Here is a 16617-nt window from a genome sequence, read left to right as displayed (position 1 = left end):
CAAATAGTGAGTAAAGACATCTGCTTTCCTATGGGCAGCTCATGAAGTGGGTTATAGGTAAACGAGACTATGCAGTTATAGGGGACACAGCCTGCCCTTATTTTAAATGTATTGTTTCATAAATTATTAGTACTGCTGGCTAATTTCCCCTGAGAAACTGTCTTATTGAACCACTGCATGTGGTCCAATAAGAGTCCATGTAGTTGTTGGTACATCCACAAAGCTTTGATCTGCAACCCATCCATCACCTTTTTTTTCAAAATAAATTTAGAGTACCCAATTCATTATTTCCAATTCAGGGGCAATTTAGCATTGCCAATCCACCTACCCTGCACATCTTTGGGTTGTGGGAGTGAAACCCACATAAACACGGGGAGAATGTTCAAACTCCACACGGACAGTGACCCAGAGCCGGGATCGAACCTGGGACCTCGGCGCTGTGAGGCAGCAATGCTAATCCACCACCTTTAACATACACTCCCTCCCCCACCAACGCACAGTGGCAGCAAGTGTGTATCATTTACAAGATGGCCTGCAGCAACTCATCATGCCTCCTTCAACCATCCACAAATGCTTTACACACTTTACCCGGAGTGATACCAATTTTAATGCTTCAAACGTTGTGTGAGGGGATTGGGGGTGGAGGGTGGGCGGGGAGGTGGTAGGGGGAGTTCAGGGTAGTAGAGATTGTTTAAACTGCAGGGGCTTTTTAAAAATGAATACCTCCTACCTCTTCACGTTTTTCTTTTGCAGCAGCAATCAGGCCTCTAAGATCTGTTTGTTACACCACCCTCACCAATAGAGTCTTGTAGCTGTTGGAATTCAGTCCAAACTCCAAGGTGTCCATGACCCACAGTTTGGGAAGCACTGACCTCGAAGGACAAGGGTGGCAGATGCTTGGGAACATCACCACCTGCAGGTTTCCCTGCAAGCCACTTGCCATCCTGACCTGGAACTATATCGTTGTTCTTTCACTGTCGCTGTGTCAAAATCCTGGGACTCCTTTCCTACCAGCACCACGGGTGCACCTACACCATGTGGACTGTAGCGGTTCAAGAATACAACTCACCATCACCTTCTTAAAGATAGTTAGGGATGGGCAATAAATACATGACTCTCACATCCCACCGATGAATTTCAAAAGAACATGGCTGGTGTATCAGTGTGTGGCTGCTTGACCTTTGTTACTGATATCGCCTGTACCCGACTGGATAGACCCATGGAAAGGAAGGGCAGTTGTGACCCTGTTAGACATTGACGGAGCATTTCCTGTGGTACAAATGGATTGCAGTTCTGTTTGTGGTGAATGAGATAACTGACAACTTTCTTTTTAAAGCAAAGATCATGTGCTGCTACAGGTGTTTATTGACCTTTATTATTATCACTTTATCTCTGTGGAATAATTGGTTCTGTTCAGAAGACCTGTTTGCCTGAATTCCTGTTACAGTCACATTTTTGATTGGAAACCGTAACCAGTTTCATTGTTACTGATGTTGGTTCCCTATAATTCTTGGCACTCACACATGTCCATTCCTTCCTCCACAGGTGTTCTCCATCGTTGTATTTGCTTCCATAGTGAATGAAGGCTACGTCAATAAAAGCAGCGACTATCTTTACTGCGTTTTCAACAAAAACAACAATGCCTGCAACTATGGCATTACCATTGGCATCATTGCGTTCTTTGGATGCATCCTATTTCTCACCCTGGATATTTACTTCCCACAGATCAGCAGTGTAAAGGACAGGAAACACGTTGTACTCGGAGATCTGGGATTTTCAGGTAGACATGCTTGGGAAAGATTTCTGTTCTTTTCTATTTTTAATGAAATCATAAACAGTTTCGTGCCTTATACAAGCAAATTGTCTTTAATTGAATACTTATACATCTCCTGTAGAGAGTGAACAACAGAAATCTTCCCCCAAAATGATTTAAATTTCAAATGTTTATGGCGTGCAGTCAAACAGTTAAGAATATTGGACTTGTTTAGAAAAACAGTGTAAAATCCTGCATGGGAGAAGAGCACTGGACTCAGAATTCCAAGATTGCGGGTTCAAATCTCACCATGCCAAGTTGTGAAACTGAACTGAATAAGTCTGGCTCTTTGTGTATAACTGCCAGATTCTCATTGAAATCCTACTGGTTCACAAATGTCCTTCAGAAAAGGAAATGTGTCACCCCCTTCCTGGTTTGGGCTCGAGGGGACTCCAAACCCACTCTGGATTAGTAACCCATTCTGCTGTGGCACACTTTCTCAAACAGACCCATCACTTAAGCTCTCCTGCCAGCCAGGGGGATATGTAGTGTTCAGTCTTACTAATATCAGCCAGTCGATCAATCTGGTTCCGTCCAGTGTTCATGAATTTTTTATTAAGAAGTTTGGAAACAGTCAGGGGAAGAATGATAAAACTTCTCAAGTGATCCATTGAACCATCTTTAGAGTCAAGTGTTTAATAATAAAAAATAAATTACGTTGCTTGTCACCTTCCTAAATGGACAGCAGCATAGGTATTATAATTGCCACCTGTTGTTTCCTGTACCACAAGAACTATGTCCTGTTGGACCATCATTCTCTTCCTCCTAAAAGGTGAAGAACATTCATTTCTTCTTCAAGATACATTTGATGATCTAGCCGGGCTATGCATAAAATGCAAACTAGTGAATGGAAATAAATCTCACTAAGTTTCATAGGCTCCTCATTAGGATTGGTGCTCAACCGCTTTTGGCTACTTGCTAATTAGCAGTTTTATTCAGCTCAAATTTTTCAAGTTGAATACTCATGATTGCTAAATGTGTTTGAAAAAGCAATTGATTTTAATATCAGAATAGAAGAAGGTTTTGTGTCATTTGATCTGTAAAACACATTGGCCCGAAGTATCTGCAGACATTTTGGAAGGGCTGGATACATGGAGTTCCTTCAATGGGAATTATGTCAACATAATGCCTCTGCACAAGGGCCATAAGGGAGAGGAACTTAGAACCAAAATTCATTGGTGGGATTTTCCATTGGCTTATGCTGAAATTGCAAAGCGCGATTGGGCGGAGAATAGGTTCTGATGCAGGCATCGATTTAACACCAAACCAATTCTCCATCACCTCGACAGCGATGTCAGTGCGTACCGGAACACACGTACAGGAAAAACCCTTTGCATAGTGTGGTAGTATGACTAGGGAGATTACGGTACCTTTACAACCATGCTGCCATTGGTGCAGAAGACTCGCTGCCCATTGGCTCAGGCAAGTCATGTGCCTCTCTGCCAATTGGCTGAGGCTAGTCATGTGACAACCCGCTGATTGGCTGAGAGGTTGGTAGCTCTGCCTACGAGGTGGGGTATAAGAACCCGTGCCGGCTGGCAGTCGACCTTTCTCTGTACGTCTACTGCCAGGCACACATCTAGTGTATTAAAGCCTGTTGTTTGGAACTACTTCACGACTCGAGTCCAATTGATGGTGCATCACATATCATTAGTGGGGCTGACCCAGAATTCTCTGGGGCCTGTGCGATTCTCCTCCTCTGATGGGCCGAGTTTCAGATGGCGTGGTTCACTTGTTCTTTTAAAAATTATGAAACCGGCGTCATGGCCGCTGAGAGAGAGGAGTTAGGAATCAGGAAGGAGTGCCTGTGGGCTGCTGGGCCAGGCACTGGCCAGGCTGGCTGAAGTGGGGGGGGAGCCCTGCCAGGGCCGGGAGAGGGGGGAGGTGATGGGGGAACTGGACGCATGGCTGGAGTGATCCCCCACGGGACTGGGGCTGTGCCCAGGCACGGTCTGCCATTGCCGCGGCCTGCAAGGCATCTTGATGCGCACCCCACTGACCACCCACCTTGGCCCCTGGTTCTGCAGAGTGACACCGGCTGTATGGGCTGCACCACCCCCCCCTCTACCAGGCTGCCACCTGCTGGCGGCCCACCCAGGTCAACGCCCACTGTAGCCCCTATGGCAGCCATGGTGCATACCCTTGGCGAGGGCAGTGCCGGCGGTAACATGTCGGCTATTTAATCCCCTGCAGACAATTGATATTGGAATTCAACCAGCAATGGTGGCCTTCCTGCTAGTGACTGCAGCCCTGGGGGATGCCCTGTGGCTGTTTGATCTGGAGCTGATCGAGGAGGAGGAAGCTGCAGCAGCGGAGCATGTCCCAGAGGAAAAGATGGCAGCCGCCCAGGATGGAGAGCGAGCCGCCCAACACGCCGAGGAGGAAGAGGTGCCAAGGAGGCACCCCATTAGGCCTCGTGTGTACCATCAGCGCCTGTTAAGACTGGCTGAACAGAGAGTCAGTGCGACATATCTGCCAGGTGATGGCACACCTGGCACCGCAGGGGTATGGGAGAGGGCACTCGCTCCCGGTGGCTGTCAAGGTGACGGTTTCCCTGATGATGATGCTGAGAGGGTCACCCACATCGTGGCGGGCTGCTCCATCCTCCATAACACTACGCAGCAGAGAGGTGATGTGCTGGAGGAGGAGATGGAACACCAGTCTTCATCCAATGAGGAATTTGCAGAGGAGGGCAATGATGGGCAGGGCATCGGGCTCAGGCAGGCACGCGAGGCCGCAGGAAGTGTGCCCCAGGGCCAACGCATACAGGATGCTGTGATTGCCTTTAGGCTCACCAACTGGGGAGGAACTGGCCAGGGGCACAGACACAGCATCCCAACCCCTCACTCACCCCACAGCAACTCCCACCTGCAACCCCTCTGTGATACCTACCTGCTGCACTACGGGATGTGGGCCCTGGGTTGGCAGTGACAGTGGCTCTGGTCCATGGCATGGAGGATGATGACAACCCGCTCTGCGATGAGCTCTGGTGCTCAGCATCTTCTGACTCCTGCCCACGGTAGCACTTCCCACCGTCCACCTGGGTGAACCCCGTGTGAGAACTGGCCAGTCCATCACAAGGTCCTATCAAATCCCTGGGTTGACGGTGGTGGGGGTTGGTTGGTTTGGAAGCCCGGGACACTCACAACATCTGGGCCACCCACAACGTGTGTCCCCCCCCCCCCGCCCCGTGGCCAGACGAGACCAGTTCAGCCTCCATACACATCTGAGTGAGCACCGAGACACGTTGTAACAGTGGTAACAGATGTTTAAAGTGGATGAATATTTACAAATTTGTATCCCAGCCCCTATAACTAAACTGTGCCCTGCACCCGTGTCAAATTAACTGGTGTCTAACTTTCTGGTCTTACGGGCCCTTTGGCTACATCTAAGTGGTTCTCCAGACCAGTGTTCTTCAAAGTCGGGGGCGCTACCCGCGGGTGGGTCACGGGCGGGTGTCGGGAGGGTTGTGGAGCCATTGTCCGTGGCGCTCCCGATCATGTAAATCCCCGCGCAGCAGCGGCTTTTCATAACACCGGCTGCAAGCGGCCGGGAACATATAAAAGAAAATTCGGCAGCATTGCGCATGCACGATGATCGGTGCGTATGCACAAATCGGGCACTCATGAGCAGTGCGACCGCTATTTTTTTAAATGGTCGCAGCTTTTTGTTTTACAAGTTCTGTAGTGGTTTTTATTCATTTATTTTATTCATTTAATTTTTCTTTTACAAGTTTTGGGGGGTTTATTTATTTTTTTCATTTATTTTATTCATTTTATTTTATTTACAAGTTCGGGGGGGGGGGGGGTTTATTCATTTTTTTCATTTATTTTACTCATTTTATTTTTTTTTTACAAGTTCGGGGGGGGATTTATTTGATAAAACTTTACAGGAAAAAAATTCAGAACTTTGGACAGATGGAGACTCCATACTTTCCGACACCTTCATCCAACAGGTTCCATTGGAGGAGCGTGTACGAGGACCAAAGGGGCCCAAAACCATTTCCTCAATGTTTGTCAGCAGCAAACAAGTTAAGAGAAAATGGTGGGTCGCGCAGGTCGGCCGGCATGGGTCGCGAAGGTCGACCGACGTGGGTCGGGATGGTCGACCGGGTTGGGTTCCGAAGGTTGGCCGGTTAGTAAAAATGGGACCCCGGAAAAAGAGTTTAAAGAACACTGCCCCAGACGGTACAGCAGGAATGGAGGCAGCCTGTTGTGATTCCTGCCCTGTGACCTGGGTTCCTGTTGGCGGGCGACGTCTGGGGCGACTGTGCCTGCATGGGCCCAGCTGCTGTTCAGGTGTCCCAAGAGACATGGTGCTGCCCTGTTCCGCCCGTTGCCCCCCCAGATGCATCAGGGACAGGAAGGGAGGAGTCTGAAGTACTGCGGTGTTCTGACACCTCCCTTGTGGGCATTACCAGCAAGGGCCCCATCACCTCCTCCCTCGTTGTGCCCGATGGTCCGTGGGTACACCATGGGACGGGGGTGCGAGCAGAGCTATCCCCTGAGGCTCTCCCGCCACCTGGCGCTGCCAGTCCTGGAGGCCCGCTCTGGTCTCGGCCAGGGTCCACATGTTCGCGGCCATGGAGCACAGGGAGTGGACTATCTCTGGCTGGGACTGCGCCACAATACTCATTGCCTTGCACCATCTCCCTCTGGGACTGGGCCACCTCCCTCTGTGTCTACGCCACATCGGCCAGCGCCTGGGAACTGCTGGTGACGTTCCCAGCCATGGCCCGCTGTGACTGGGCCACGTTCAGGAGTGACACTGTGATTTCCAGGTGGCTCTGGCACATGGTTGCCAGTGAGAGGGCAACACTGTCCTGGGCCTCGGCCAGCACCAACACAGAATGCCTGAGGACTTGGGCACACTGATCTGTCGCCCAATGCCTGCACCACAGACGCCATCCATGTGGTGTCGGTCTGGGTGGCATGCATTGTCGGCACCACCTCCTGCTCCTGCATGCGGTTGGACTCCTCCAACTGCACCCGCAGGTGCTGGGTGCTCGCCGACAACCCCTCACGTAGTCCCTGGCTCTGTGACTGCATCTCCATGATGGGACTGTCCGTTCCAGAAGCCCAAAACCCATCTGGACGACAGCTGGTTCCTGGGGTCGGCCCCTCCTCCGCCTGTCCGCCCCCACTTGGGTACTTCTACCTCCACCTGCTGTACCAGAGCAGCTGTGTGGTGAGCACCAGAAAGTGTCCCAGGAGCCTCTTCACAAAAGTGCCCAACCGAGGTGAGTGTCTCTGGGATGGTGGAGAGTGTTGTAGACAACTGTGATGGGAAATCACTGTCATCCTCCGACCTGAACTCTGGGGTGTCCTGAGTCTTGGAGGGCTGGTGTCCGAGCTGCTCTCCTCGTCACTGCTCGGCTCACGGGTGGCTCCGGCTGTGGTACTGGCTGGGGGTGGGGTAAGCCAGATGGACCTACCCCATCCACAGCAGGTCACGCAAGGCACAAGACACATGGTTAGACCCCGGGCTGGGAGGGGAATGGGGTGAGTGTGTGGATGGGGGTTGGTGGGGTGTGGGTGGTATAGGGTGACAGTGGGTGCGGTGCTGAAGATGAGGGTGGTGTAGGTGGTGTTGGGGGGGAGTTGACACATGTGGCATGGGGAACTGCAACTAAGCAGGCTCTCACTTCCTCGTCCGCGGCTAAACTCCATCTCGGCGACCTCCCTTTCCTCCGAGCTGTCGACCACGCCCAGGGCCCTCTGCTCTGCCACAGTGAGGGGCCACAGGTGCAGTGCTCCCCTTCCTGTCTCCTTATGCTCCTGGCACAGTAAGAAGTCTTACAACACCAGGTTAATGTCCAACAGGTTTGTTTCAAACACTAGCTTTCGGAGCACTGCTCCTTCCTCAGGTGAATGAAGAGGTATGTTCCAGAAACAGGGGCGGGATTCTCCGACCCCCCGCCGGGTCGGAGAATCGCCGGGGGCCGGCGTCAATCCTGCCCCCGCCGTGTCCCGAATTCTCCGGCACCGGAGATTCGGCAGGGGCGGTAATTGCTCTTCGCCGGTTGGCATGCCCCCCCCCCCCCCCCCCCCCCCCCACCCCCCGGTGATTCTCTGGCCCGTAATGGGCCGAAGTCCCGTCGCTGTCATGCTTCTCCCGCCGGCGTGGATCAAACCACCTACCTTACCGGCGGGAGCAGGCGGCGCTGCCGGCTCCAGGGTCCGCGACGATCTGGCCCGCGTTCGGGGCCCACCGATCGGCGGGCGGGCCTGTGCCGTGGGGGTACTCTTTTCCTTCCGCCTTCGCCACAGTCTTCACCATGGCGGAGGAAGTGACCCCCTCCCCTGCGCATGCGCGGGGATGACGTCAGCAGCCGCTGACGCTCTGGCGCATGCGCGGACTTCCGTCAGCCGCCGAAGTCCCTTTGGCCCCGGCTGGCGTGGCGCCAAAGGCCTTCTATGCCAGCCGGCAGAGCGCCAACCACTCCGGCGCGGGGCTAGCCCCTCAATGTTAGGGCTTGGCCCGTAAAGATGCGGAGACTTCCGCACCTTTGAGGCGGCCCGACGCCGGAGTTGTTCACGCCACTCCATCACGCCGGACCCCCCCCCCCCCCACACCGGGTAGGGGAGAATCCTGGCCCATATATATAGACAAATTCAAAGATGCCAGACAATGCTTAGAATGCGAGCATTTGCAGGTAATTGAATCTTTACAGATCCAGATATAGGGGTAACCCCAGGTTAAAGAGGTGTGAATTGTCTCAAACCAGGACAGTTGGTAGGATTTCGCAAGCCCAGGCCAGATGGTGGGGGATGAATGTAATGCGACATGAATCCCAGGTCCCGGCTGAGGCCGTACTCATGTGTGCGGAACTTGGCTATAAGCTTCTGCTCAGCGATTCTGCGTTGTCGCGCGTCCTGAAGGCCGCCTTGGAGAACGCTTACCCGGAGATCAGAGGCTGAATGCCCTTGACTGCTGAAGTGTTCCCTGAATGGAAGGGAACATTCCTGCCTGGTGATTGTCGCGCGATGTCCATTCATTCGTTGTTGCAGCGTCTGCATGGTCTCGCCTATGTACCACGCTTCGGGACATCCTTTCCTGCAGCGTAAGAGGTAGACTACATTGGTCGAGTCGCACGAGTATGTGCCGCGTACCTGGTGGGTGGTGTTCTCATGTGTAATGGTGGCATCCATGCCGATAATCTGGCACATCTTGCAGAGATTGCCATGGCAGGGTTGTGTGGTGTCGTGGTCGCTGTTCTGAAGGCTGGGTAGTTTGCTGCAAACAATGGTTTGTTTGAGGTTGCGCGGTTGTTTGAAGGCAAGTAGTGGGGGTGTGTGGATGACCTTGGCAAGATGTTCATCTTCATCGATGACGTGCTGGAGGCTGCGAAGAAGATGTCGTAGTTTCTCCGCTCTGGGAAAGTACTGGACAACGAAGGGTACTCTGCTGGTTGTGTCGGTACGCCCCTGGCGGTTGTGCATGGCCTTCTCGGAACAGACGACAGTGTTAGACAGTCCAATGCAGGCAGCCCAGCCTGTGGGTGGCTGGTGGCCTCAGTGGCCAGGGTACTGGCCATGGCGGGTGGTATAGGTGCTGGCATGTGGTGCTGGGTGGGCGTTCACCCGCCCTCCAGTTGGTGGGGGGGGACGAGGGTTGGTACCAGGGGCGCAGTGCTGTCTACTCACCCTGGCCGCCCTGAGTAGGTCGTGCAGTTTTTTACAGCACTGCTGGCTGATCCAGGTGACATTGCCCACCACGCTGACTGTTTCTGCCACCTGCACCAGGCACGATGAACGGCGGCAGCTGGCAGACTCCTTCCTGGGCCGGGGTGCAGGGTCATCCACCTCCTTCACGCTGCCCAAGAGGGTGTCGAGCTCTGCATCTGCACACCTTGTTGCCACTCCCCTTACTGCCACCTTGTTGGCTGGGATGGGTGTGTGGGGGGAGTCAAGTGTGTATATGCAGCTGCAGCTTGTCAACCTCCTGAGTGTCAATCACGGAACCGGCGAATCCGGCACCATTTCTCATTGGAATCGATTGTGTTCCACGTAGCGCCGGTGCTAGCCCCTTAACGGTAGCAGAATCGGTCCAGGTATGCCGCCGGTTTTGCTGTCGTGAAAGTCCACAAATTCTGCGTCAACACTTAGGACGGGATTCACTGTTCACCGGCGCCGATTTCGTATTTGCCATAAATGCTGAAATCTGGGGCGGTGCCTGATTGATGCAGGTTTGGTCTCCTCCGCCCCCTCCAAAATGGTGTTAACGCATCGTGTGCCGCACGCTGTTGGAATGCCATTAGAGCGTCAACATCTCAACATTCATGGCCTAAATCCCAAAGATGGAATATAAAATATAACCATTTGGGGGGGGCGGGGGCGCGGGGGGGGGGGGGGGGGGGGGGGGGGGGGGGGGGGCGGAGGCGGGGGGGGGGGGGGGGGGTGCGTCGGGTTGGTGGAGGAACACACCACAAAGAGTGAATGAAATCCCCAGAACCTGATGATTTTGATTCAGGCGGTCTTTACTTTCTATACTTATAGCGAAGGGCACAATGCATGAGACAATTTGTAAAATTTCAGCTGAAGAATTTGTTCCTCTGTTTATTCTGGCATCAACTATTGCCATCTGGGTTTGATTATACTATTCGTGTTACTATATCTTGCCGTTCAGTTGATGCCTTTGAATCAGTTTTACCACTCAGTATGTGGGCCTACGCGTGCCACAGTGGATTGTTTGATTTGTATCACCAGAAGCTCCAATTTGTTGTCACCATGGGTCAAGTTATGTAAGATGCAGACAGTTTGATGTGAACGGAAGTCCTCTTCAGTAGTAAGAGGTCATGACAGAAAGGATGCTGATAGAGGGAGATTTTTGCAGATTGTTGAGAATATAGTTCTTTGTATATTAGCATACATTTCAAAAGCAAAGAATATACTTTCATGATAACTACTGGACTGAAAAGATGCCAGGGACAGAACGCAGTACTTTTATTTTAAGTCGACTGATTCACCATCCTATCCTTCTCTTTTAAAAATAAACTTCCAACCATCAAGTAATGAATATTAGTTTTCAAAGTAAAGGTTTTTATGACTTTTGCTCTGATAGCGCAACCAAGGAAAGTAACAGATTACTCGAAATTGTACTTCAATTAAACTAAAGAAAAATGAAATTATGCTCCTTAATTGTGTTAGTGAAATACTGCTGTGGATCTCAGTGAGTTAGAACAGCCTCACAGTTTATTGTCATATACTGGCTTTGCGCCACAGTGAGTAAAATACTTTGACGTCAAGCAGAATAATGATTAAATACCAAAGCCTACACAGTCATTTTTCCAATAAGACATATCTATATTTACTGCTGAAAGGTTATTGGACACGTTGACGATCTCCAGGTTCGAATACACGATTTGAGCTATGAAAATATATTTTTAATGTTTATTGGAGAGCTATTCCTTACATAGATTGGGCACACAGAAAAGACAGACTCCCGCATATACCACATTCAAACATGCACAGATGAACATTCAAGTCTCAGGCCGCGGCACTGTGGTATTGTCATTGGACTAGCAATCCAGAGATCCTGGGTAATGCTCTGGGGACATGGGTTCGAATCCCACCAGGGCAATTGGTGGAATTTGAATTCAAGAAAAAATCTGGAATTAAAAGTCGAATGATGACCATGAAAATTGCTGATTGTCATAAAATTCATCTGGTTCACTAATGTCATTTCAGGAAGGAAATTTGTCATCCTTACCTGGTCTATCTTACATGTAACTCCAGGCCGATAGCAGTGTGGTGTGGTTGAGGAATGAGTAATAAATGCTGGCCCGGCCAGTGACACCTACCCATGAATGAATAAAGAAACCCCCCCCCCCCCCCCCCCCCCCCCCCGCCCCCACCACCAATTTCCTGCTGTAAGTCTCCGTTGCTGGGCTCCCCTGCTAACTGTTGTCCTCTCATGTTTGTTCTGGCACGTTCCAGTGTTGTTTACTCAATCCTCCATTTGGTGGGATGGTTTCTGGTTTCCATGACCTTCTGTGGCTTCTATGGCCATTCACACAGTTTCCCAAGAGGTTCGACCAGAGTTGCAGCAGAGGACTGGTAGACACGCCGTAGGATTTCAGGGTCAATTTCTGTATTTCTGCATCTTATTGTAGCTGGGATTGCTGTTCCCAGCAGCAATATTGTAATTTTCCACCTGATTGGCTTGATACATCAGCAGTGTAATATTACACCATTTTCAGGTGCTGCCTGTGCTGGTGAGTGACTTGGAGGGAAACCTCCAGGTGGCGGGGTACCGAGGTATCTGCTGCTCTTGGTCTTCTAGATGGTAGTAGTCGTGGGTTTGGAAGGTGCTGCCTAAGGAACCTTGGTGAGTTACTGCAGTGCATCTTGTAGATGGTACACACGCTGCCACTGTCCGTCGGTGGTGGAGCGTTTGAATGTTTTTTGTGAAAGGAGCAAAGTGGGCTGCTTTGTCCCGGGATGGTGTTGAGCGTCTTGAGTTGTTGGAGCTGCACTCATCCCGACAAGTGGAGAGTATTCCATCACACTCCTGATTTGTGCCTTGTAGATGGTGGGCAGGCTTTGGGAGGGTCAGAAGGTGAGTTACTCATCATAGGATTCCTAGCCTTTGACTTGCCCTGGTAGCTACAGTATTAATATGGCTAGTCCAGTTCAGTTTCTGATCAATGGTAACCCCCAGGATGTTGATTGTGAGGGATTCAGCGGTGGTAATGCCATTGAATGTCAAGAAGCAATGGTTAGATCCTCTCTTGTAGGAGATGATCATTGCCTGACACTTGCGTGGCGCAAATATAACTTCCCACTTCTCAGCCCAAACCTGGGTATTGTCCAGGTCTTGCTGCATTTGGACATGGACTGCTTCATTGTCTGAGGAGTTGCGAATGGTGCTAAATATTATGCAATCATCCGCAAACATCCCCATTTCTGACCTTATGATGGGAGGGAAGTCATTGATGAAGCAGCTGAAGATGGTTGGGCCTAGGACACTACCCTGAGGAACTCCTACAGCGATGGCCTTGAGCTAAGATGATTGTCCTCCAACCACCACAACCATCTTCATTTGTGCCAGATATGACTCCGGCCAGCGGAGAGTTTCCCCCTGATTCACTTTGACTCCAATTTAGCTAGGGCTCTTTAATGCCATACTTGGTCAAATGCTGCCTTGATGTCAAGGGCAGTCACTCTCACCTCACCTCTGGCATTCAGCTCTTTTGTCCATGTTTGAACCAAGGCTGCAATGATGTCAGGAGCTGACCTCATTGATAGCACTGACTCCTTCCATCACTTTGCTGATGATGGAGAGAAGAGTGATAGGGTGGTAATTGGCTGGATTGGAATTGTCCTGTTTCTTCTGTACAGGAGATACCTGGGCAATTTTCCATATTGCCAGGTAGATGCCAGTGTTGTAGCTGTACTGGAACAGCTTGGCTAGGGTGCGGCCAGTCCTGGAGCACAATTGCTGGGATATTGACAGCTCCCATAGCCTTTGTAGTATCTTCAGCCATTTCTTGATATCACGTAGAGTGAATCGCATTGGCTGAAGACTGACACCAGTGATGCTGGGGACCTCCAGAGGAGACCGAGATGGATCATTTGTAAAGCCTGTAGGGCATCATTAAATGCCCTCATTGACGTTAGATACTGGAAACACCTGGCATTTCCTGCTCACTACCACACTTAGGAACTTTTCTGTTAGATCATGCTTGCAAAGTGGATAATACGTGAACATAAAACCTTAGTTAAAAGATTATCCTAGGCGAATTAACTGTTTTAATCCCTTTGTAGATTTATAAAACAAAGTAAAGTAAATTGACATTTGATTGTCTTTTGACATTCACTCTAACCCCATGGTTATGGAATCTAATTAAGTTTGGAAAATGATTCATCTTTTATTCATACAAGATCTACAGAACTGACAACGTAACTTTCTAAAGATAGAGCTGTGAAGTTGAATAGTCTGGGACTTGCCACATTCTTGATTGATGTGCTATTGGGTTAGGCACGGAGTAGACGCCACACACTTGCCCTAGGGAGAAAGAAATTTGGTTGAGGGCAACTCTTCCACTTTTCTTATATACAATAAAAATCTTTATTATTGTCACAAGTAGGCTTACATTAACACTGCAATGAAGTTACTGTGAAAATTCCCTAGTCGCCACATTCCAGCGCCTGTTCGGGTACACACAGGGAGAATTCAGAAAGTGCAATTCACCTAACAAGCATGGCTTTTGGGACTTGTAGGAGGAAACCGGAGCACCCGGAGGAAACCCATGCAGACGTGGGGAGAACGTGCAGACTCTGCACAGACAGTGACCCAAGCTGGGAATCAAACTTGGGATCCTGGTGCTGTGGAGCAACAGTGCCAACCACTGTGCTACCGTGTTTGCTGTCCCTGTTATGGTTCAGTTAGGGACCATTAACATTCAAAGAGAAATCTGAAGACTTTTTGGGGGGAAATATTTTTATTCGATTTACAACATTTTATACATGAAACAACTCAAAACAAAAAGAAAAACAGAAGACCCCCCAACCTTTAGCAGCTGACAGTAACCAACTCTTCGAAGTGAAGAACAGCAGACTCCATCTGTTATGGAACTGCTCAATTGCACCTGTCAAGGTGAACTTCACCGTCTCAAGATACAGGAACTCCATCAGGCCCCCCAGCCACACTGAGGCACAGCGCAGAGAAGCTGACCTCCACCCCAACAGGACCCGACTGCGAGCAATCAGCAAGGCGAAGGCTAAAACATCCGTCCCCGTCTGCAGCTCCGGCTGGTCTGACAACCCAAATATGGCCCCCGGGGGACTAGGCTCCAAGTCCAAGTGCACGATATGGTGTTGGAAAAAGACCTCCAAAATTTCTCCTACTTTGGGCAGGACAAGAAGATATGTATATGATTGGCCGGACATTTCCCACACCGTTAACAATCGGGGCCTCACGGTAGCATGGTGGTTAGCATCAATGCTTCACAGCTCCAGGGTCCCAGGTTCAATTCCCGGCTGGGTCACTGTCTGTGTGGAGTCTGCACGTCCTCCCCGTGTGTGCGTGGGTTTCCTCCGAGTGCTCCGGTTTCCTCCCACAGTCCAAAGATGTGCGGGTTAGGTGGATTGGCCATGCTAAATTGCCCGTAGTGTAAGGTTAATGGGGGGATTGTTGGGTTATGGGTATACGGGTTACGTGGATTTACTTAGGGTGATCATTGTTCGGCACAACATCGAGGGCCGAAGGGCCTGTTCTGTGCTGTACTGTTCTATGTTCTATGTTCTAAGTATCCTCCACCCCCTCAAACAACCTGCTCATCCTTGGCCTCGTCAGGCCCGCCCTGTGCACCAGCTTTAACTGTATTAACCCCAGTCTCGCATACAAGATTGAAGCATTCACCCTCCGCAACACCTCGCATCAGAACCCCTCCTCTAGTGCCACCCGCAGCTCCTCCTTACACTTGGACCTAACCCCATCCAATAATGCCGCAACCCTCCCATAATTCGCCCCTCCAACACCATCACCAACACCTCGTCCAGCAAAGAGGAAGGCGGTGTCAACAGAAAATGTTGGGAAAACCTTCCTTGCAATACCTAAAGGCCTCCCCCTGTGGAATCCCAAATTTCTCTGTCAACTCCACCAAGCTCGCAAACTGCCCTTCCATGAATAAGTCCTTCATTTCCAACACGCCCTGCTCTTCCCATCCCCAAAACCTCGGGCAGGATTCTCCCCTACCTGGTGGGGCGGGCGGTCCCGGCACCTCCGTACCTTCAGGGGCTAGGCCGGCACCGGCAGAGTTGGCGCATGCACGGGAGCGCCAGCGTGTGCTGGGGTCTCCGCACCGGCCATGGCGAGAGGTCCACAGCAGCCAGTGCGGAGGGAAAGAGTGCACCCATGGCACAGGCCCGCCCACGGATTGGTGGGCCCCGATCGCAGGCCAGGCCACCATGGGGGCAGATCCCCCGCACCCCTCGAGGACCTTGGAGGCCGCCCACAGAGCCAGGTCCCGCCGGTAAGTATCAGGTCTAATTTACACCGGCGAGACCGGCCTGAAACGACCGGCCGCTCGGCCCATTGCGGGCCGGAGAATCACCGGGGGGACTGTTGCCAACGGCCGCCGACCAACGCGGCGCGATTCCTGCCTCCGCCAAATCCCCGGTGCCGGAAAATTCGGCAGCCGGCGGGGGCGGGATTCACGCCGCCCTCCGGCGATTCTCCAGCCCGCGTGGGGTCGGAGAATCCCACCCCTAGTATTCAATCTCGCCGACTCAAACTCAAAGGGCAGCACGGTAACATAATCGGTAGCACGGTTGCTTCACTGCTCCAGGGTTCCTGGTTCGATTCCCACATTGGGTCACTATCTGTGCAGAGTCTGCACGGTCTCCCCGTGTCTGCGTGGGCTTCCTCCGGGTGCTCCGGTTTCCTCCCACAAGTCCCGGAAGACGTGCTATTAGGTCATTTGGACATGCTGAATTCTCCCTCTGTGTACCCAAACAGGCGCCGGAATGTGGAGACTAGGGGATTTCCACAGTAGCTTCATTGCAGTGTTAATGTAAGCCTACTTGTGACAATAAAGATTATTATGATTACATGGTTCCCTCAGATTGGCATCAGCCTCGACCCGCCCCTAACTTAAAATGTTGTCGGAATTGCCTCCATATCTTCACCACGACTGGACTCCCTGAATATTTCCCTGTGGCAAACAGAAGCGGCGCCGTTGCCAGCACCTGCAACACCAACCGCCTACAAGAACCTGCCTCCATCCTCACCCACATTGCCTCCGGCTCCCTACTCCCAGCCCCACATCTTCCCGTCGCTCGCTGCCCAATAATAATACA

At 51.4% G+C, this 16617-nt stretch overlaps 1 protein-coding gene across 1 annotated transcript in view; it reads left to right on the top strand.

Moving 5' to 3' along the window:
* Positions 1-16617, top strand: part of syngr3a (synaptogyrin 3a) — a 115535-nt gene that overhangs the window by 66264 nt on the left and 32654 nt on the right. Inside the window, exon 2 of the mRNA XM_038820394.1 lies at positions 1546-1780. Within this exon, the coding sequence (XP_038676322.1) occupies positions 1546-1780 (235 nt within the window). The remainder of the gene's footprint in view (positions 1-1545; positions 1781-16617) is intronic.

This window comes from Scyliorhinus canicula, chromosome 15 (assembly GCF_902713615.1).
Source record: "Scyliorhinus canicula chromosome 15, sScyCan1.1, whole genome shotgun sequence".
In the NCBI taxonomy this organism is placed as follows: domain Eukaryota; kingdom Metazoa; phylum Chordata; class Chondrichthyes; order Carcharhiniformes; family Scyliorhinidae; genus Scyliorhinus; species Scyliorhinus canicula.
Note: the sequence above shows the minus strand (reverse complement) of the source record. Positions and strands in the feature narration are given on the sequence as shown.